The sequence below is a fragment of the Aythya ferina genome (genome assembly GCF_964211825.1).
Source record: "Aythya ferina genome assembly, chromosome: 8".
Taxonomy (NCBI): domain Eukaryota; kingdom Metazoa; phylum Chordata; class Aves; order Anseriformes; family Anatidae; genus Aythya; species Aythya ferina.
In genome coordinates, this window is record NC_140304.1 from 11,949,032 (window position 1) to 11,971,247 (window position 22,216).

Sequence of the window (22,216 nt, forward strand, 5' to 3'; positions counted from 1 at the left end):
CCAAACAACAAAAAACATCAAGACTGAAGCTGAACCTTTGCACTCAGGCATGCAAAGGCCATCACTCACCTTTTGCGTCCCACCTGCATTGGCTCACAGGCAGCACAGACCCACCCTGCTCCCCTAGCTTAACACACTCACCTGTGTCTGCCACTTCTGCATTAATTTCCACCCAGGCTCTTCCTTTTTCTGCAGATCTGTGTCATTGCTTTACCAAGGTCTGCTCAGCAGGAATCACACTAGATTTGCTCTCTTCTAGCCTAGTAGAAAAAAAGAAAAGTAGATAATTATCCAGAAGTTAGGTCCCTTGGTCATCACAGAGCAGGAACATTTTCTCAGGCCACTTCAAGGCCAGACCCTGCTATTTGATTAGGTTTGTTTTCCAGCAAGGCTGTCATGCAAAACAGCCAGGCAGTTGTGCTGGCTTTGGGAGAGCAAAATGCAGCATATGAGAAGTGTCCTTGCAGAGCAGAAATTCGCCAGTCCTACCAACGGCAGGTGAAGAGATTATGCCTAGATCCTTCCCTCTGATGGCCAGGTAATGCCCTTCCTGCTGGACGCTCCTTGGCACAGCAAAGCGTACATCAGCTGGCTCTCAAAGCACAGGCTGGAGACGCAGGGGCTGATTAAAGCACAGATTTAAACCTATTAAAGCCAAGATTGTGCACACAAACTGACAAAACATCATACTGAACCTTACAAAAGGTCTTCCTACAGTATTTAGGCCAGCTGCAGCAAAAGGCTTTTCTGTTGAGCTGACAAGAACAGGCCCAGCCTCCAAAAACAGAGGACAGCAACCATCTATCCCAGTGCCGGGGAGCTACAGGACACTGTGCCATCAGCCCCGAGCCCAGGAAGCCAAGCACCACGTCTCTAAGCAGGGAATGTCACACATACCATGAGGCCTCGTGCCCTGGGCTCACGGAGAAGCAGGAGCGAGACGAGAGCCTGGTGGCTGAGCCACGCGTTGAGGCCTGAGACGGCGGGGAGAGGAGAAAGGAGAAACCAGAACACTTTCTGTTGCTGAAATGGGCCTGTACGCTTTTATAGACGTGTACACACACACAGGAGGTCACTACAGCATCTCAGCCTTTAACAGCAAAGGCAGGTGATAGGAAGGAGCAGGGACATGGCTGAAATCCAGGCCTGCCTGCAGAGCCACGCCTCAGCGCCACACGCCCCACCTGAAGGGACCCACACTGCCCCACAGCCATCGTGGGCAGGGCCTTGTACCCCAAATAAAACACACAGGAGACCTCAGCCCACCACAGCCACCATTCCTGTGGGGATCCCGCCTCCTCACAGGCCTCCGGGGACAGTCCCCACTGTGCCCCACCACAGCGCTGACCCCAGAGCCCTGTCCCCTCCTTCCACCCCACAAACCCATCCCTACAACCAAGGTGCACTCTCCATGTACAAGGGGTTAAATAAACCCAAGCAGCCTGCTTGATCCCCAGTGTGATACCAGACTGCAGGGACCACCACTGACCTCGAAGGCCTGCAGAGGAGGCACCCTAAAACCCCCCAGCAAGGAAACCCCAAGGAAGGCAGAAATCCGCCCACCGCGGGCTCCTCAAACAGGCAGAAATGCGCCGGGCGAGCCACGTAGCCAAGAGTGACACCGGAGTCCTTATGATGTAAAATCTCTTCCCATGTTGCAGCATGTTGACCTGACAACATGCCATCGGAATTTTAAATTATGTATCTAAAAGCCCTTCTCCCTGTCAGGCAGCGTTTGAACCTGAAGCGAAGCCGGCAGCGGAGAGGAGCAGACAGGAGAGGTAATTACCCACGGTCTCCTCCAAGAGCTGACAGAAAGCAGGCCCCGTGCTGGAGATCCTGGCCTCATTATGGGCTCTCCTGGAGGCTGCAGCTGCTCCTCTCCGCGGTCAGACGTGAGGCACAGCGCTCCTGCGAGCTCATTAATGGCTGCAGGGCCCATCAGCCACAGCACAACCGCAGCCACGCTGGTGTTTGAAGCCAGAGCCCCAGCTCCGTGCTCCAGCTTCAGAGGAGGAGCGCAAGGCAGCCACCGAGCTGGCTTGCTCGATGCTGTGGCATCTCTAACACGGGAAGGGGGTTCTCCAGGACCGCTGTGAACTTCAGAGGTGACAAAAAGTGGTGGGGGAAACTCAGCCCCTTCCTCACGAACAGACAAGAAAATGTAATAAGATGCTACGTGGCAGCTGGGGAGAAGCTTTAGAGACCATACCAACTTCTGCACCAGAAGCACTTCCCAAGAAACTTTGTCCCAGGAGAGCTCAAAAAAAAGCCAGGGTGTCCCTGCAGCTGGCAAACCTACAGCATCAGCGACTGCAGCCCCCTCCTCTAGCCCCCCAGCAGCCCCAGCTGGAGGTTTCCTTCATCTGCTTCTCCAGCAGCCTCTCCTGGAGGTGATCTTTGCCCACTTGCAGATCCCAGAGGACAGGAAGGTCATTCCAGCTCTCAGGAAGGTCATTCCAGCTGCTGCTGCCCCCCTCCCCAGCCATGCCTGTGCTGCGAGGCCGTGCGAGCCCCTGATGGATGGCTGTCTGCGAGGGGCTGAGCCACTCAGTCCATTTGATGGAGAAATGAGCAGCTGGACCTGAACTAGAGAGCTGGAGAGCAAAAGGGGATCTGTTCCAGCCACCTCACCCTCTGCCTGCCAAGGGACTGTCCGGGGACACAGCTCACCTCTCCGGGGAGAGGGATGCCGCAGGCTGCAGCAAGCCCGGCTCTCCCCACGGAGCCAGGAACGAGCAACCTTTGCCTCCAGCAGGTAACTACCAGCTTCCTCTGGAAAAATACAGACTGCCCAAAACCTGCAGCAGCAGTCGGTGCTTCTCTAGCCCAGCAAGCAGAGCTCAACGTGCAGTGCCCTTGGGCTCGGGGAGCGCAGGGCAGCGCCAGGCGGAGGGAAGATGTGTCAGACAGCTGCAGACAGCGGACAGGAGGGGAACGTGTACGCATTAAAAGGGTAATGTTGGCATATTGTAAGCAGCAAGTTTAATGACAATCATCACGCTACAGAGTTTTGGGAGGGACGTATACCCCAGGGCTTCAACTGACCTTTGAAAGACAGCGAGAAGAAGGGAAGTGAGTCACCACCACTGCCACCTGCCCTACAATTTCCTCCACCTTCCACTAAAACACTGGGCTGGAACCATCACGACCAGCAGCCTGACTCATATGGATCTTGGTTCAGCTCCTGCCATTCCTCTGTGCCTAACCAGTTAATGCAAATAATTTTCTTTCTAACAGGCTTTTTAAGCTTAATTTTATTTCAGAGCCATTTTCTGCCTCTTTCTCTCTCCTTTCTGATTCTCTGCCTCAGCCGTGTTTTGGTACAAACCAAATTATAGACCGCATTCCTGCAAAATGTTTAAGAGTCACTTCATCCTCTGCTTCATCCCAAAGCAGTCTGCGCATCTCATGGGATAGCCGGGGAATGCGGCAGGGAGGACAGCTGCAAGCTTTTGGGTGGCTAATCAAAGCTCTGCTCAACCTGACTAAGCTCAAATCTGGTTCACAGTTGCGAGGCAATTTGGGCTCCGAGCGCTGATGCACAGATACATATGCCAAGCCACACGGTCCTCCCGGCACCCCTTCAGCTCTCATCACGCTCACGGCTGCACCGTGCACACTAACAGCTTTCCCACCGAGCTCAAGGGACCAAGATCAGACTTCAAATGCCTCCAAGAAAGCCTCGTATTTCTTTCCAGCGCATGTCCCACGAGGATCTGTTACACAGGCGGCTTGTTCTGCCCTCCCGCTTGGGGCTGTGCTCAAGGAGTCTTAAAATGGAGCATAAACTCCTGCCTCCTCCTCTGGAAGTACACATCCTCCTAGAGGGAGCGGTGGGGAATTTCACACAGGGTTAGTTTTTATGCTTTGAATATCCTGCGAGCTTTGTGTTCAATTTCCCATCATAAAGTTTTAATGGGAGCCCTTTGAAATTACCAGCTTTCCTGATAAGTCTTCAAACAGAAATTGTCTGTCTATGCAAAACGTGGCGAGGTGCATCCAGATTGTATCTGGGGCACCGTCTACAGTTTTTAGTCTAAGGAAGAAAACAAACCAGATATGCAAGTTTTCACAAGTTTTTTTAACCGTAACCTGTCAACGTTTCTGTCCCACGCTTGCAAGCCTGATAGCTGCAAAATCACCTTTATCAAATCCACATAATCCAGGATTTCGGCAGGGAAAGCTGTGCAAGCAGCTGCCACCACCCAAAACCCACCTCCCTCACCGATCATCCAGCCCCCTCTCTCACTGCTAGAAACGCTGCTTCAAAAACTCCTGGAAACACCGAGAAATAAAAATCTTTTTAGCTTTTTGGGAGGGGATCTACCCACAGAATCTAGTCCTCGGTAGGCAGGGTCTTTTGATAGAAGCAGAGTTGAGGAAGGGAAGGGGAAAAAAAGGAAGGAAAGAAGGGGGAAACAGGGAGGAAAAGGAGGGAACTGGAAACCCGGTTTGTTCAGGGAGGAAAAAGGAACTTCAGCTTTCCAACACATCAGCTCACCACCAATATTAAACGTGAAAAATAAGAAAAAAAATGTAAGACACAATGAATTTTGTGACATGGAAACAAATGTGACGATTCCTGCTCTCAGGTGGGATTTATAAGCCCTTGCACTGGATTTGGCCCTTCTTTTTGCATGCTAGGGGATAACAATACAGCTGCTCTACCAATCTGCCCTGCACAGGACATGTTTTCCACCAGCCCACGCTCACAGGCAGCGGCCACTGCCCTTAGCTGAGCCTGCTGCACTGCATGGATGTGCCACCAGAGATCTGAGCAGTGATGAGGCACGCTCACGAGGCCACAGCTGGACTGCAGCCTCGCTCCTACACCTTGCTCCCACCGGTGCGGCATCATTCTGAGCTAGGGATGGTGATTTTCTGCTCTCTGCCTCTCTGCTGACCCTGCTCAGTGCTCATTTCCCCCCTGGAGCAAGCCAGCCTTCAGCTGCGGGCAGCAGATCAGGGTGCCTTTCACCCCGACCCCAAACCATGCCCGGCACGGGCAGCGGGGGGATGCCTCCACAGAGCAGAGCTGGTTTCTTAGAGAAGCTGGGTTTCTCCCTGCTTCCTCCCTTTCTTTACCAGACACACTTTATGCAAATCAAATCTCTCTTTTGCTGGCTCCCGCTGTGCTGCAGAGGGTTGGTGGAGGGGAGGAGAGGGGAAGGGGTGGGAAGGAGGGGGGAAGAGGATGGAGCCTTGTTCGCTATCAGCTGCTCAGAAGAGCAGAGCAGAGACAAGATTGATGATGCTCTCTGGATATAAGATCTCCTCCTTGTGAAAGGCTGCTTATGAGGCCTGATAGACTTGTCATCTCTTAATAAACATCGCTGATATGTCGGTGAGGAGAAAGCAGGAGCGAGGGGAGGACACACAGAAAGGCGGCTGACAATTTACTTAGAGCGATGCTCTTCTCTCGCCTTGGCCCTCACGTGCAGCTCAGGTGGCCTCCTCCCAGCCAGGAACGTCCCCAGCCCAGCCTCACCAGCACGTCCCATCTCAGCAGAGCCCAGGGACAGGCTGCGCCCAGCATCAGGGCACTGCCAGGGAAAAAAACCCTTCCCCTACGAGCTTGGGGCCACCTGCCCTTTGTGTACACCCTTCCAAAAAGCCCGGGGATTTTCCAACAACGTACACAGTAGCTACAAGAGGGGGTCCCAGTGGGAACGGTGTACAAGAGAAGCATTTCATCAGCACCTTGCAGCCTCCAAAGCCGTTTTGTTGCTGTTGTGCTCCTCTATAAATTGCTCTCCAAGTGTTTGTAAGTCGCTCTGCTCTTGCCCACAAGGCTGTAAATCAAAGAGACTTGCTTGTGATCAGGAGCCACATCCCTTGCTTTTGTTTAATCTCTGTAAAGCAGCAAGGAAATTTTGAATGCCTGGAGGGAGCATTTGCCCTACCCAGTTCCAACAATGACAATCACAGGTAGCAGAGTGACATTATCACCAGGAGCTGGCTTGGATACAGAACACCCACTTACGGTCACCCGCATCTAGCTACAGGCACACGGATTTTGCCTGAACGCAGCCACATTTTCCTTGCATATCTGGCTCCGTTTTTATTTAATCAAGCTATGCATGGTTAAAAATGCTCCAGAGCATTAGCAGGTGCTTAGCGGTGCTGTGTAAGTGCAGAGCTAAGGAATAACGTGCTGTAAGCACAGCTAACGTAAGTGTTCATTGCTCCCTGTGGGGCTACGAGTGACTGCAAGCCAGCTTCTCCACCCCAGGCTTACACATGCAAGAGGAAGCTCCCGCAGAGGCTGCAGAGACCACGTAGGAAGCTCTCAGGGACACAGGGCAGGTCCCCTGAAAGTCTCAGCTGCTCCCTCATGAGGCTCAGACCTGCCCAGGGCCATGGGGACACTTGGGCAGTGCAGGAGGACATCAGGCTGTCCTGCCCCGGGCACAGGGACAGCCAGGCAGCTCCGCTCCCATGGGCAGCCCGGAGTACTGCTTTTACTGTTCCCTCTGTAAAATAATGCCACACTGTGATTTTTCCCAGCCTTACACCAATTCCATCATTATTTTCCTCTAATACATCTTTATTGACTTGCCACAAGTGCTGAGACAAACTCCTTGAGTTACGAGGACTTATTTCCCCAGCACTGATACTCGGACTCTTAGAAAACCAAACCCTCTCGGGACTGGGATTAATATTTTTACGAGGACTCATTTGCCATGTTTTCAGCACAGCTTCTCCGTTGGCAGGAACGCGAAGCCATACTCAACACTTCACAAAAAAGTTATGACAAGAGCAGACTTCCACGGGCTAATTTCACCATCAATAAACACCCCTGCTAAATGAGCACAGGAGTGCTCACGTCCCAGACGACTGCCTTGCAGAAGAAACAAATATATTTCTCCCTAACTGTTTTGCGTGTGACCTTTCTACCAGATCTCCCAGGAGAGGTATGTCAGCCCTCCCTCCCGCCTGTAATTAGTGACCCACAATGAATAAGTTTCTCAAGGTTGGAGCCTACAGCTCAGAATAGACCTGAACGGCCTCAATTTGATTGGAAAGAAAAACAACCTCTGTTCGACTCCGAAAGGTTAAAGTTTAGCCCTGGCATTTCCTGCCCTCGGCAGTCCATAATAAACCAGTGTCCCCAGCGTCACCTTCTCAATCAAATGGGCACTTCAACACTCGAAACCCTCCTCCTTCGCCCAAAGAAAGTCAGATGGGTTTTTGGCAACCTCCAATTACAAGGCTGGCGTTCAGGCATTAAACTAGAATCACGGTTGCTGGCTGGTGTGCCCATGCCTGCCTCCAGCTCCCCAGCTAGACAGGAATGTTATATCACGTTCAGTTCACTCAGCTGCAGATTCCCCTGCTTACGAGACTTTTCTTAGACAGCCAACACACCATATCTTACATTTAAGTACACAGTGAAACTGTGTAGCTCACATTTTAGCACGAAACAGCTTGCTTTGCAGCAACTCCATGCATACAAATGTCTGAGCCCTCTTCACCTGGAACCCAAGGTCATACCCATGAAAAAGCAGTTCCCCAGCACTTCCAAAGAGATGGAAGTTCTGGGGTGTAATGCAACATTCCTAAACCCTCTTAATTTCCTTGTCTCACAGTATTTTAGGAGGTTTTTCCAATCTTCAGCTGCTGGTAGCAAGAGATCACATGAGAGTCACAATGATCGCGCTAAAGGATAATTACAAGTTTCTAACCTCTGTGGCTCTGAAGTCCTTGAAACCAGCAGGCAAACAAACGGAAAGTCTCTAATGCAATTTTCCTTAAGTTTCACTCCCCCACATAATCCTCAGCGGCCCCTCTTCTCACCTTAGGACTTAGAGTCATGACTCAGAGCTCAGCTGGAGTTTCAGATTCATTTACACATGCTTGCTGGCTGGGATTTTTCATTGCAATGGAAAAATGACTTTTAGATCAAAATCTCCACGAAAACAAGCATTCTGTAGAATTTCTGCACATTTTCGTCTATAAAAAAAAAAAAAAGATAACACTGAAATGTAGAGGATAAGAGGTTTCACAAACAAAGAGTAAAAAAAGAGGCTGAGAGATAAATAAAGAACCAATTAACTACCTAAAAGAAACTGAATTGCTTACAATAAAAAAAAGAGTACCAATCTGAACTCTCCGTTGTGATTAGAAACTTAAGGTACAGCATGTACATTTTGTCCTCAGTATTTAACCTAATGGTTATAATGAGGATATCTAAGTGGCTGCAGATATTATTTGGTCAGAGGGTCACTGCAGTGAAAGACGTATACAGCAGAACTGGAAATTATGAGGGCATTTTTGCACCGCGTTTTACAAGTATTTTACAAGTTGTCTTTTAATAAAAACAAAAGCACGGAAGAAATAAAAAGACCTTGCTACACCATTTAGAAATTGTTCATATTAATAAAAATTAAAGTAGACAACGAAAACACAATGAGAAAACAGGATTCGTGAGTATGAAGAGATCAAGTGGGAATACAAAACAGCATTTGGGGAGATTATTTTTTTTTAAAGTCATCTGAACATAATCAAGCTAGAAAAAGAAACCACAAAGGGGAGGATGGCAGGGGAAATTATTCACACTCAGGAATTGTTTGCAATCTTCCACTGTGTAATGCCCTCCAAGCATCATCCCATCTATGCAGCCCCACAGTTCTGTGCACCGAGCAAACAGACCTCTCCTTCCAGGAGCACTGCTGCGATTTCCAGCAAGCTGCTTAGAGGGGCAGGCGGGTGCAGACAGAGGATCAAGGAACACAAGGAAGCAAGACAAAAAAAAAAACAAGAGAATATTTACAGGGCGACTGAGAGGTCCAAGGACTGCCAGGGGCGTGCATTTCTCCATCCTAAGCTCACTTCTACAGCAAAACTCTCATCCGAGAAACAGAATTGGAGCCCTTTGAAAAACTCTGCACATAACATGCAGCATCAAAGATTAAAACCCCAACAGTTCCCATCTATAACTCACCCCCATTTGGCAGGGAACATCACACATAACTGAAAACAGAGACAAACGGAAGGTGTCAACTTAGTAATTTCCTAGCTCTACAGTGAGCAGCATGGTAAATATGTGAACCTGTATTTCATCCTCCAAATCATATTAATACTCAAATCTCAAGCAGGAGATAATACAAGGGTAACTAAAACTGTCCCAGCCAATATTTTCAAACACAGGGACAGAAATATAATGCAAGTAGTGTTTTAGAACATATATTAAAATACCAAGTGGAGGGTGGAACAAAGCTAACGAACTTAAAAGACGACATCTGAACAAGTAGTCCATTACCCGGGGAAGATTCCAGCATGCTCAAAAATCATGTATCATTTCCTTTCACATAAATGTCCATTATCTCCCTGGTGTTTTTTTCTTTTTTTTTTTTTTTTATGTAGCAAGACATTATCCCTCCTAAAATCCCCTGACAAAGATTTAATGCTGCCATTTTGTATCCACATCTCCTTCATCTTCTTACCAAAAATCTCTCCCCCCCTCCCCTGCTGACACAGTGTAATTCTCCAAATCTGCAGTTTTAACAGAAAGCGAATCTGATTTTGCCTCAGCCTCCAGATGGGCATAGCTCTGAAGATATTGTCATGTGAAAGATTAGGCGCTAACTTAGACAAAGAACTGTTCATCTGCAAGCTTAATAGCCTCTGAAACAGTAACTGCCACGAAAGAGTTACCAGGTACCTATATTGCTATCCATAATAATAACAGCGTTGGAACAAAGGATGAAAGTGCTAGAAACTCCCAACGGTACACAACGGAGAACTGGTAACCCCTGCCTGCAGCACAGCTCAGACCTCTTGCAGGCTGTCTGTGCGCACATCGGAGCTGTGCCAGCCAGCCTGAAGTTTACTCTGGGATGCTGGGGAGCAAGGTGCAGAGGAGGAAACACTTCGCACAGGTGACCTGCCAGCCCTTCATGGCCATGGGGCTGCTGCAGTTCCCTACAGCTCCTTCCCCTGACAAACACAACACACAGGCTCCTTTTGTGGATTATCCCAGTCCCTCCAGCCCTCTGACCATCCATGGTTGGCTCAGGCTCCACCTCACAGCTCTTCTCACCCTTCCTCAAGGCATGGCATCTACGGGCCACAAGCTCTAGAGCCCAAGCAAAATCAGGCAGCATTAAGCAAAGGGAGACAGAAAACAGCAACTACAGAACCAGGTCTGGAACAAAATTGCCACCTCTTGCCCCAAAAGTGCTAGAATAGGTCCCAGCCTGGGGCAGGGAAGAACAATATCCTTCCCTAGATCCACTCTTCCTATGTGCATACTGAATTGATTTTGTTTGTGGTCCTGAGAGCCCAACTCTGCACCCACCCCAGCCAACAGGAGTCAGCACCAAGGCAATTGGGACCTACTCACTTCCTTCTGTGATTTTCCATACTCCAATGGCTGCTGTTGCTCCTTGGACAAAGTTTTCTCCTCACAGGGACAGCAGAAATCACTCTCAGCAAAGCATATGGACAGGCTGGCAGACCAGCCAACTGCACCATGCCCAGCAGCACACAGCAGATGAGCGATAGGCATGATCCATTCCTACTTGTGGAAAGAAAACAAAACAGAGGACAGCTTGTTTAGGTGGTGTGGAAATACCCTGGAAACACAAGAGCATTATGCTAAGGCTAAGAACACTGAGCTTTAAACCAGGTCCTTCCTCCCATATATTGTGGGAATGCAAATCTAAATCCTTGGAAGCGATGGTGAATTGACTTAGTGGGTGCACCTGAACAGATCCTGCTGGGAGAGAGAACAAAACCACTAGGCAAAGAGGAAATGCCCTCTGACAATCCCCTGCAGAAGCCGGGGTCCAGCGGTGCAGCTGCACGCCTGCAGGTCAGGAAGGTGCCTGACTTTTCTGCACAGACAGCTTGCTGGCTATCCCTGCTGCCACCACACAGCCAAACACAGTCACTACCTGGCTCAGGACCTCCAAAGAGTCTTGAACTATATTTGTGGAAAATACCAACACATGGGGCTCTGTATCAAAGGGGCTGGGATGGACAAGCAGAAGTAACAAGGCAGCCAGAGTGATCGAGGCATCAGATTCAGATTCGTTCATCAGATCGGTGCCAGAAACGTCTGATGAAGCTTGTCGGGGTCATCCCGTACCCACAAATCCAGCAGCCAAGGCAGAAAGCATGCTGAGCTCCACTTTCAGAAATCCCAGCCTCCCACCAGTAGTTCTGTGCTAAAATCCTGCCTCCTGTTGGACAAATAAGCCAGAGGGCAAATCCCACAGCTCCACCAAGGAGAACGTGCAACCTTAGCAATTAAACAGTGCCTTTGTGTGGCAAGAAAACCAAGACAGGCTATAAAAAAAAAATGTTCACCTGCAAGATGTAGGGGAGCCATTGTAACCACCTTACCTAGGTAAGCTGCACCTCCTGATGGAGAGAGCTCAAAACAAGGACACTACCTTGCATCACTTCAGTTTGTCCTAGAAAATCCTGCTGCCTGGTGCTCCTCCTGATTCCCTGAAGCTTCAGAAACGCCATGCTGGGAGCTAAGAGACAGCTTCACAAGGCACGCAGTCCATCACTGAGGCACATTCCTCATGTGCACAGCTGAGACGCAGACGTGACCCACGATTCCCACAGCACCACAACTCACCCAGCTCTAACAATATCCCTTACCTGCTGCATTTCCCCATCTGTTTCACATGGGGTGTCACTGCCCAGCCCCACGGAAAACAAATGAGACATGTAGAGGTAGGGCCTATTAAGTGGCCTTCTTTTTTCGTCTCAGATTAATTACTGCATTCTGCTAGTTCTCACCAAGGAGCTGCTCTGCTGGGCTGTGAGGAGCCAGTCCCACGTGGCAGGATGAGTCCAGCAGCATCCCCTTGCAGGGCCATGCCAGGTGAGGCTGGGGAACCTCTGAACGAGCACTGACAACCATCTGCGTGCACCATGCAGACACCGTGGCCCTGGAAAACAAGAAAGCAACCTTTTTAGGAAATGCTAGAGCAAGGCTAAAGCATTCAGGAGCTGGTATCAGCCTCACAATGAAGGCTGTTAGCCCCATTATCCATCTTGCCCTGTTGTCTCCCAGGAATCCAGAAGGAATCAGGTTAAAAACACACACGTTTTTTTTCAGGGAGATCATGCAAATAGAGCATTACTACTGACTTACACGACGCCGTCACGTTCAGAATTGCACTTGAGGGATTTTACCCAGAGACCAGGAGGACAGTTTAGTTCCCTTAGGTTAGCTCCAGCAAACCACGCCATAGATCTGATTTGTGGGCACCAGGCTCCTACCTGATGAAATATATATGATAAACTTGGTGCAGCGAGGAACGGTCCCGATAGATGATGAATAGATGATGGGGTGTAAGGGCTCCAGAGAGGTCACCCACTACATTTCCTTGTCCTAGAACAAGAGCCATAAACCATCCCACGCTTCCCCATTCACACACTTTTACATTTGTAGAGCACCCGCACAAAAGAGCCCCACGCTGATGGACACTTTGATGATTTAAGTGTTAAATAACAGAGAGGTGCTATTTATGTGGAAATTATTCCTGTTGGGACAGAGACATGAAAGCAACATTTTCTCCTGTGCCTCTGCCTGCCTCACCTGCACTCTCGCTGCTCATCCATCTCCCAGGATTGCCTGGAACATTGCACATGTAAGAGCATTTTCAAACAGCTCACATTTTCTTCAAAAAGTCAACCTGTTCAGTAATGGCTCATCCTGCTCCTCCCACCCCCTGCTACATGCTCCCTTGGGGCCAAGAGGGGAGAAGATTCAGCCTGCAGCGGAAAACAGCTTTATGTACATTAAAATATCACCACTTGCGAGTCTGATGCCATTGCAACCTACAAAGCCAGAAATAGCAGCTGTGCCCCAGTGGAATCGGAAAGGACAAATTTCCAGCCTCCCAGAAGGGCTGAAGACACGCAGGTGCACTTAGTCCTGCAATAACAGAATCTGTAACTGCAAATATTAAAGGAGAGAGGAAACAATATTGTTTCCGGTCGTTATATTTTATAGAAATGTCCCCGTATACCTGTGCAATGAGCCTGAAGCTCAAAGGTTAAAATAAAAAGCATTTTTACAGAGATCAAAATTACAATCCTACATCTGTCATCTTCCAAATCTAAAAGCAACCTTACGAAGCATTTGGTGACTTGAAGGACCGCTATAGGGTACACATGTTGAAAGTAGGTTGCACTTCCTTGCAACCACTGATAATCTCAAAATGACAAATGAAGGCAAAATCATTTTTAAAAATCCACTTTCCCATATTAAGCAAAACAAGTATTTCCATTTTTCAAACAAAAACATTTTGATGTTCATCAGACTGCAGGATTCCCAGCTCGGCCACAATCACCCCCTACAATTCAGCCGAACTGTTCCAGCCCAGTTGTGTTCAGACGCTCAGACACTCCCAAAGGCAAGCAGAAAACAAGGGGAATGGGGCAATTACAGGTTTTCAGAAATGTTTTGGAGTCTCAAAGTGTTAGAAGAAGATGAAGACAGGAGTGCAACCCGTTCCTCCAGCAGCTGTGATTAGAGCAGATAGCGAGTTATCACAGAGGACAGGCTATCAGTAGGGCTGTGGCAGCAGGAAGAGGGAGAAGGAACACATGGATGAGGTTTGTCCCAGCTTTTTGTCCCCATGATGAAGGAATTGTGTGCTGATAAGGGACGTGCACAGCTCTAGCTGACGGGTTGCTGGGTAGAGTCCTGATTTTACAGGATCTCAGCTCAAAAAGCTGCTGTGCAGCAGCAAAGGGAGGGAGCACAGATGCTTCAGGTTGGCAAGGTGACCCACAGCACCCAGGACACAAGCAGCAGCTGACAGTCCCTTCCCTCAGAGGTCTCTAAGGGGAGAAAGGCAGCAAAATTCTTGCCTGCTCCCAAGAGAAGAGATGCTTCAGGAGGTCGCTGGTCATTTCCAGCTGCCCTGAGAGAAATGTTTTGGGGTGCAAACCTAAGCAAGTCTTCACTTTAGCTCCTTCCCTGTTCCTTTTTCAGACTATGTGGTCCTCCAGGAAAGCACTCCAAGAACAGCAGCTCCTGTCACAAGGATGGATCGGGACTGCCAAGGATTGTCACCCATCTTCATACACCGAGTCTTTGAGATCTACACGGCTAGAGGAGCAGCAGCCAGGCCCGCAGCGGGATTTGTCATGTGGCTGTGACACCTTGCGGGAAGCCTCCGCCGCTATTTGCCCCAGGAAACCTGGAGGGGACAGGGCTCCTTCAACACCACAGCAACCGAGCTAAAGCAATCAGCCAGCTTTTAGGCAGAAAGCAGCCAAAAGAGCCCCAGGAGTTAAAAACCAATAGTTACTAACTCCCGATATCATCTGCCTCTTGGTGCCATCGCGGCAGCAAGCGATTTTGCATTTTGCTGGCAAGAGGAGAGCCTTAGAGAAGCCAAGCAGAAAGGAAAGTGTCTCACCACGTGGAAAGCACGCTTGGATAGCTCCTCAGTGACCATCCTGGGTCCTCCCAAAGACACACAGGTGCGTACAGATGCACACCCCAGCCCGCTGGCACAGCTGGGGTGGCTGCTTTGGCAGCCCCCTGAGCCAAGCTGATGACAAACGCGCCGGATGCAGGAGGACCGCGCGCAGCGGCGCTCCTGCAAAACACGAGCTCAATGCAGTGGTGGCAGCAGCAAGAGCCGAATTCCCATTTAAATAAAATGCCAAAAGGCAGTCAGCGAAAGTGACATTTATGGTGTTACTACAAATGCATTCAGTGGGAAGCTGAGTAGCAGAAGCAGGTTGGGGGGAAAAAAACAAGCTGTAGTGAAAACTGCCATCTGTATATTGTGCCCCATTTTTAATATTCTGTATTCTCATAAAAAGTGTTGTTTCTGTCACTATTCAATCTCCCAAACTCACATGGAACACTGTTAAAAGTCAGCAGTGTGTGAAATGGTATTTTAAAATAAATGAAACCCGCTCGCAAAGCTGCGGAGGAATATTGCAATGCCAGGGTGCTGACAGACAGGCATTGAAAAGTAACAACCGTTATCATCTTAAAGCAAAGCGGATTAAATAAAAACCCACAGCTAGTGGTGCATTACCAAGTCTGATATTGACACAGCTGCCGTGGTGGTTATTTTTCATTGTCTCATCAAGACAAAGCATCACGGGATATCAATCTTCCCTCTGTCAGGCCATGCCTGGTGTAAAGTTTTTCGTTTACATTTTCATTATATCCCTTTTATCTCAGCTGCCAGCAAAAAATATATATATGTATTTTATATATATACATATCCAGATATATATGGATGGGTAAGTGTGTATAATATGCAGCTCTGGGAACGCCGAGATTGGGTGGCCCTCCGGCGTGTTGCCAGCCACAGCCCCCGGCCACGAGGATCCTCCTGCTCCCAGGACAAAGCCAAGCCCAACCTGGCCGTGGTTTAGGTTCTCTCCAACTGGAAACAGGCTTGGTGGTGAGCTGGGGAGTTACGCAGAGAGCTTCCTAGCTAAGAAACCAATTAAAACAGCTGCCCGTTCTTTAAAAGCAGGCTCCTTCATATATTTGTGTATCAGATTTCACTGGATAGACCAGTCAAGGCTGTCTGCCATCTAGCTCAGTTTGGTGCTCAGAGAAGAAGGAAAAGCAGAGATCACAGTTCTCCATACAGGCCGATGATGTCTCATCAGCACTAACAGCAGTTACATTTCTTCCTTTTTAGCTCTGCAGGTTGTTCCCTGCCTCCTTGCTAGACCTTTAGCTTTCCCAGCCTTGCTGACCCTGTTTTTAGGAGGCTTACAGGCAGCCACAGAATGATTAAGAGGTCCTCTCCGAACTTGCCCCATTGTGTGATGCAGTGTGAGGTACAGTCAGGGCAGAAACATCTTCCTGAGTCTGCCAAGAGCCGAACAAGGCTCACTTCCAAACACAGACCAGTTAACTCCTGGGACTGTGCTTGCACTCCCACTAACAGCTCCCCTATTTGCAGGCAGGAGGAAGAACCAGCTGTTTGCAGCTGGCCACGCCATCCCCTACAGCAACAAGGACAGCAGCACAAAGGGTTCTTAAGACAGCCTCATCTCCTAAACCTTTATCTGCCATGGTTGCTCTTCTGTGCTTACTATTTAAGAGCAGTCTCACTTCTAACATTTCTTGCTCTTGTTATGTCTCTCCCGAGGCTGCTCGGTATTGTTTGTTACAGCGCTTCGGTCCTTTAAGGACAGGAACTCTGGGAAATGTAGTTCTCAGTGAAAAAAAACAGGACTGAAGCACTCGGAGGGCAGGGAAAGCTACAAAACAAATGGTGAAAACAGTGAAGCAAGACCCCTTGGAAAGGAGCCATAAAAGAGCAGCACTTAAGCAATCGGTCACCAGAATGTCCTGCCTCAAAGTGGCCCCTCTCATCTGCTGCCCGTCCTTTCCTCGACTCCAAGCAGGTAACTGCCCCAGTCCTCTGCAACCTTGGACACACACACAGGTTTACACCACTGCATGCAGGCTCTGTTTATAGCCCGCCATGCTAGGCAGCAAAATAAAACATGATTGCACTTCACCAAGGCCAGGGAAAGGCTCTCTGCAGTAGCCCTGTGTGTTTTTCCCACCCAAGGAGGCGTTACCTGCAATGTTCTCACCAGCTTTGCTGGCACCCAGCCTGAGGTCAGGGCTTTGGTGCTGATCTGCAGCCCATCCGCCTGCAGGAGCAGTGCTGCCCAGCCTGTGCACACAGTTATCTCACAAACTCCATCTCCTGGCTCTCTACTCAGATCTTACAGGTCTTCAGACACCTTGGAAGGCAAATATTCCCTTTGGCAAAGCAGGGGGTGCCTAAGAAACGCAAGAAACTTCTGCATGAGGAACGAAAGACAACTCCTTGTAAAGCAATCTGCCCTTCCTCACCCCCATCATCTCCCTGCACCAGCTTCCCCAGCCCTGGAGGCTGTCTTTGAGCTCTCCAAAGTCCCTCTCCTGCATCCCTCTCCACCCATGCTCCCAAGGTGTCCCCCTTTAAAGAGAGGTCTGTCAGCCCCTGCAGAAGGCTCCCTGCAGGGAACCCAGAGCACTCCAGCTCTCCCCTCAGCCCTCTGGGATCAGCAGCACTCATGCTTGCTTGCAGGCAGCCTGAATTTAACCCCTAGGTCCTGCCCCATCAGCCGGTGGCCCCAGACCTACAGCGGTGACATCTCCACTGCACTCAGCATAGCAAAGGGTTACACCAGCTTTTCCAGCAGCGTTTCCTCTCTCTCCCTCTCTGCGAGCAGCAGCAATTGCCATTCTGCATCCTTAATAGCAGCGTAATCAAAAGTTATGATGCATTTTTCAGTAATCACAAGAAATGATCCCCACTTAGCGTTAAGTAAAGCAAATTTGCCACTGGAAGGATGAAAAAAAAAAAAGAAGAAAAAGAAGAAGTCAAAAGCATTTCAATTTTCATTTGAAACGAATGAGTCAGAGTCAATTTGGTAAAGCAGTTAACAGCAGCTGTGCTCCCCTTCCCAGCCCCTTAACAGGTACAATTTGCTTTTAACAAACAACCTCATGGAGGTCTCTGGCACCATGTTAACATAGTAGCATTCAACCCCTCTTGCTGTTGTGTATTTAAATTGGGTAATAGAGTCAGGCGGAGGAGATCCACCATGAATTTTAAGAAGTGCTGCTTGACAGCACCTTTTAAAAAACGGGGGGGCTTTTACAAAAAATAAAAAATGAGTTTGAGAGCAGATTTTGTGGGGAGCTTTGAAAAAAAAAAAGCATATGGGAAATATCAATCCTAGAAAGCCCCACCATGGTGTGCAGGAAGGTGGCAAGACCCCAGCTGACTTGGAGCCAGGAGAAAGCAGGGCCCTTCTGCAAAGAGCTCTGCCAACCACGCCAAGAGGTTTGACAGCCAAAGCACCCTCGGGTTGGGTGCACTCGGGATGCTTCACCCCACACCCAGAGGGACAGCAGAAGGCTGTGTGTCAGAAAAAAAACAACAACAGCCCTGCACGCTCACACTAAAACCGCCCCAAAGCCTCAGGGTATCCCACAGCATCTCATAGTCTCATCGGTTGTTGAGGGAGCGTGTTACCTTCACCCTGGGAGCAAAGCAAAGATGTGCAATGAGCCTCCAGCCACCCTCCAGCTGCCCCCTGCTTATCCCTCCTCACCCCAGAGCATCTCTGTCCTTCCCTCACCCCAAAGGCAGGCCCTAGAAAACGCCTGCATCTCACCGGGCTTTCAGCTCAGCCAGTCATCTCCTCCCGTTCATTTGTTCTTTGAAGAAATCTCATTTCATTACCTTCCAGGCTCCTCAGCTTTGTGGGGAATTACAGGAGGTCAATGAAAAATTCATGTTCTCAGTCAGTAATTGGCATTTTTGTTTCTTTTTTTTTTTTCTTTAAAGAGGAAGGAAAGCAAAGAAAAGGATGTGAATGGGGCAGACAGCAGGGTGAGTGGGTATCTCCTTGCCAGTTATTAAGATAAAGTCTCTCATATTGCTCCTGCCCAGTGTACTCTGGTGCTTGCTCCAAGCAAGCCCCATAATCCTGCATATCGAAATGTGAAAGCATTCCTGGTGCTTTTATTGGAGGGACAAGTAATGAAAGCAGACTGGACACACGCAATTATTACAGTGTAATCTGCTGGAAACGAAGTCAATCCAATCACCCAGTGTTTCTGCTTTCTTCTCATTTTTTAGACTTCAAGTAACTGCTTCCCAAATTCCAGCTGAAGTTACTGTTACAATCAATAGCACAAGGGCTCTAAGCAGAAGGCTCAATTAATATGATGCTAGCAAGTGCTCCCTATTGATCTGAGGCTGATCTGAAACACCAGCCAGCAGCAGCACCAGCGCTAGCAAGAAAGAGAAACGCAAAGTGAGGGGCTGCCAAGCAGGCTAAAACGAGAAGCAGACCTCTTTCTCCAGGATACCCATGAAAAAGAGAAACCTCCATCCTAAAAGCAGGGGGAGTTTTCTGTCCAAAAGCCAGCAGCCTGCCTGGCTGTGCCCTGTTCCTGTCGGCTTTGCCCAGGATGGCCACGAGGCCGGGATTTCACCCACCCAAGAGGCGAGAAGAAACTGGGCTCAGCCACCTTCAAGGTCCTGCCCCGCGGAGCTGCGGACGGGCGATGCTTCTTCCTCCGTCTCTCCCTCCTGCTAGCAGCGAGCACGCTGTCAGCCAGGAAACAGATTGCTACATAAGGCACAACCAAGGCTTGCGATGATTAGATCTATTAATACAGTGCATCTGATTCACCTCCAAGGCCCTGACGCTCGGTGACAAATAGGGACGGGCTTCCCTGCTTTGCTGAGCGGGGCCCTGCGATAACGACCTTCTGCTTGAGCCCGGACAGACACGAAGCAGCCCAGGGAAAGCAGCACCTTCGCCCCAAACTGGTGAGGTGCCTCGGGAAGAGCTCCAGGGAAGCTAAAAGACTGACAGCAAGGGCTTGTCAGTCACAAGGGGCTGTCCCAGAGCTTATGTCCATGCAGGTCCTACTCACTCTAAGGGCGGTCCTCGGTTCCTGCCCTTCCCACGTCCTCCTCTGGCTGTGACTGGTCCCAGTCCCACTGGGACTGCTCTGCTGGGCTGGTCCCTGCTGTCAGAAGGTCCTCCTGGCACCACGCTGTGCCCCACAGGTGTCCTCTCAGGGGGAGCATCACCCTGTGCATCTCCATTCAACATACTCTGTACTTCCTAAGCGTCCTCCTCTGGTCATCTTTTGCCCATCACCTCACACGTGTAGGACAAAACCTGGAAAGACAACAATTTTAGCACCTCTACCAAAGATGCAAAGCTTCATATGACAAAGTAAAACCCTATCCATGCCCTGCCCCAACCTGCCACGTAACTTGCATGAATCAGACAGGCCCCACTGCCCACAAAACTTCTTCCCCCCACCCCACACTTTGCCCTCCCCACGTGCTGCAGGGCGGCCAGGAGAGGAAAGCCAGAGAGTTATCGTTCCTGCAGGCCTGACATCATCTGCTAAGCAGGCACAGTGACGTCTCCTCGCCAGCAGCTGCAGCCTGGGCCTGCCTCTGTGGAGAAGCACACGAGCAAGTTAAAGGTGGGGACACTTAGTGCATTCATTACCTGCTTATTAGACACCGGGCTTCTGTGATGATGAATTGGCTGGATGATGGCTCCCGCCAGCTCCCGAGCTCAGCAAGGCTTTCAAAATTTCATTTTGCAAAGGCTGGGCCAAAAGGCAAAATTACTTCCAAGAGGAAGAGAGGAGTGGTTGTTTTTCTCCTGCTTCCAAAACAGGCTGAACCTTTGCACAGTCGCAGCAGGACCTTTTCTTGCTGTTTCTTGTCTTTCCCTCTGACCACGTGAATGCAATGGGTAGAGCTCAGAACCCTCAGCTCTGGGGGCTGCACGAATCAGCAGCTGCTCAGGTGGGTATCTGGTGCTCCTGCAGAGGCCCTGAGGAGGAAAGCACCACATTAGAGGACTGCACCGCTCATTACACCCCCTGCACACCCCACAGCTGCAGCTACACGGCTCCTCGACGGATTGTGCACACAGCTTGGGAGCCTCTGAGGTTGGCAAGTGTCAGTTCTGGGTGGCCAAGCCGTCCCCAGACCCAGCACACAGCTCTACAGCAGAAACAGCCTCGTTTCTCCTCTGAACAGTCCCACAACACCAGAGGGAACAGGCTTTAACATCACCTGCCAGGGTCCTGCGCTCCTTTCACAGAAAGGTGCAGTGCACAGAGGCTGAGGAACCTCTTTCACATAGAGATGGGTGGCAGAGGGGCTTGCTGTGGAGGTCGTGCTCTGATGCTGATCTCTCTGCTCCACGGGAGCCGAGCACCTGCCCCCCTAGGGCTGGACGCAGCGCTCCACGTTCCCCTCCTCTTCCCTTGCTGGAGGCCCTGGGGCCCAGCATGGGGGAGGGCTGCACGTTGTACACATCCCCGCTGAATTGTTACACATTTCTGCCGTGTTCCTTAGACAGAGGACTTTGCTACCAGCGAGCGGGAGAGAAGCTGCCATCTGGGACTGCATGTGCTTTCCAGACAGATGGCTGACTATTCTAGGCGTGTTTTATTTCTAGCAATGGTTCATACAGCAACAGCGCTAGTGTGAAAATGGGATGTGACAAGATGTGTATTGCTTACACCTTCTGTAAAGTTCAGATAAAACCAAGATGTACAGAATGTAAAAATCAATATAATTAGGTAATTAAGAGAAGCGAAACCCCCTGATTTAGTGCTGCATTGTGTTCGTGTATATTGCAGACTGTATACGCCTGATATGTAACATCCATATGTATAGCTGTTCCTACATTTACATGCACGCTACAACACAAACGAAAAATAAATGTATACATTTACCCATTAAAATTAACAGGCACCCATTCCAGGAAGCGTTTCAGACAATTACTGCCAACCACCCACTCTTTCACCCTTTAGACTGGAGCCCTGTGGAGCAGGAAATGCCCCGTTGTGCTGCAGTGGGACTCAGCACAGGGTCCTGGTGCTGCCCACGTTCTCTGGCCGCTGTATCCTGCACTCTGTAATGCTGAGCAAACTGGAAAGGGTAGCGGGAAGGAAAGCAGCATCAGGCATACGTGAGCTCTTCTGTTAGAAGCAGGACAACTGGTTAGCTTAGGATCATTGCTCTGCTTTATGCAGAGCCAAGAAATCAGCCCTGTTGCTCTGAGCTGCGTAAGGCAGCACATCCACAGAGAGCTCGATGCGTGCCATTGTACACAGAAATGGTAAAACTTGGCAATAAATCCCGTTTCTAAGTTTCTCTGCAGTTCGGGTTGGAAAGAATGCCTGAACTGGAAGAGCAAAAGGCCACTGTGCACACCTTTGGAGCTGGCCAGAAGCGGCTTCCCTCACACACGGATGCATTCTGCAGCTCACCCAAGAGCTCACACTTCCCCCATACTGCACACCAGTCCTCATACAGACTCAAAAGGAAGATGTCAAGAGAAGGATTCAGAACAAAATCACCTGACTGCCCAAAGAGCAAATGCAACAAGCTCGTGGAAGAGGAGGCTGCTGGACTCACGTGTCTGAGGCTGTTCCTTTCATCCCGTCCTGCTCTTCAGTCTCTGGAGAACCTTATTTCTAGGTCCATCTTCTTTTGTGCCATGAGAGGACGTGCAACTAAAGGGAAGAGGAGCGAATGGGAGAACAATATGACTTGATCCACTGCTCATCAGGCAGATCCCACCCAAAGTTCTGTATTCAGGGGCTCACAACCCATCTCCTAAGGGGCTCGAGACAAGCAGAGACGTCCTCCACAAGAGGAGGTACACACTGTCTGCATGCGCACACACAAAACGG

At 49.7% G+C, this 22,216-nt stretch overlaps 1 protein-coding gene and 1 long non-coding RNA gene across 2 annotated transcripts in view; both read right to left on the bottom strand.

The window, feature by feature from the left end:
- LOC311440495 (uncharacterized protein) overlaps positions 1 to 2,458 on the bottom strand; it is a gene marked incomplete at its 5' end in the record, with an annotated part of 47,718 nt that extends 45,260 nt beyond the window's left edge. Inside the window, 2 exons of the mRNA XM_084527496.1 lie at positions 70 to 197; positions 2,409 to 2,458. Of these exons, the coding sequence (XP_084383622.1) occupies positions 70 to 197; positions 2,409 to 2,458 (178 nt within the window). The remainder of the gene's footprint in view (positions 1 to 69; positions 198 to 2,408) is intronic.
- Positions 2,459 to 7,831: 5,373 nt separating this feature from the next.
- LOC311440951 lies at positions 7,832 to 22,009 on the bottom strand. Its single transcript, XR_014695669.1, has 6 exons — positions 21,939 to 22,009; positions 20,008 to 20,340; positions 19,415 to 19,665; positions 11,761 to 11,912; positions 10,349 to 10,522; positions 7,832 to 7,956 (listed from the first exon to the last, which is right to left on the bottom strand). It is a non-coding gene; the product is annotated as an uncharacterized lncRNA (long non-coding RNA).
- Between the last annotated feature and the right edge of the window lie 207 nt (positions 22,010 to 22,216).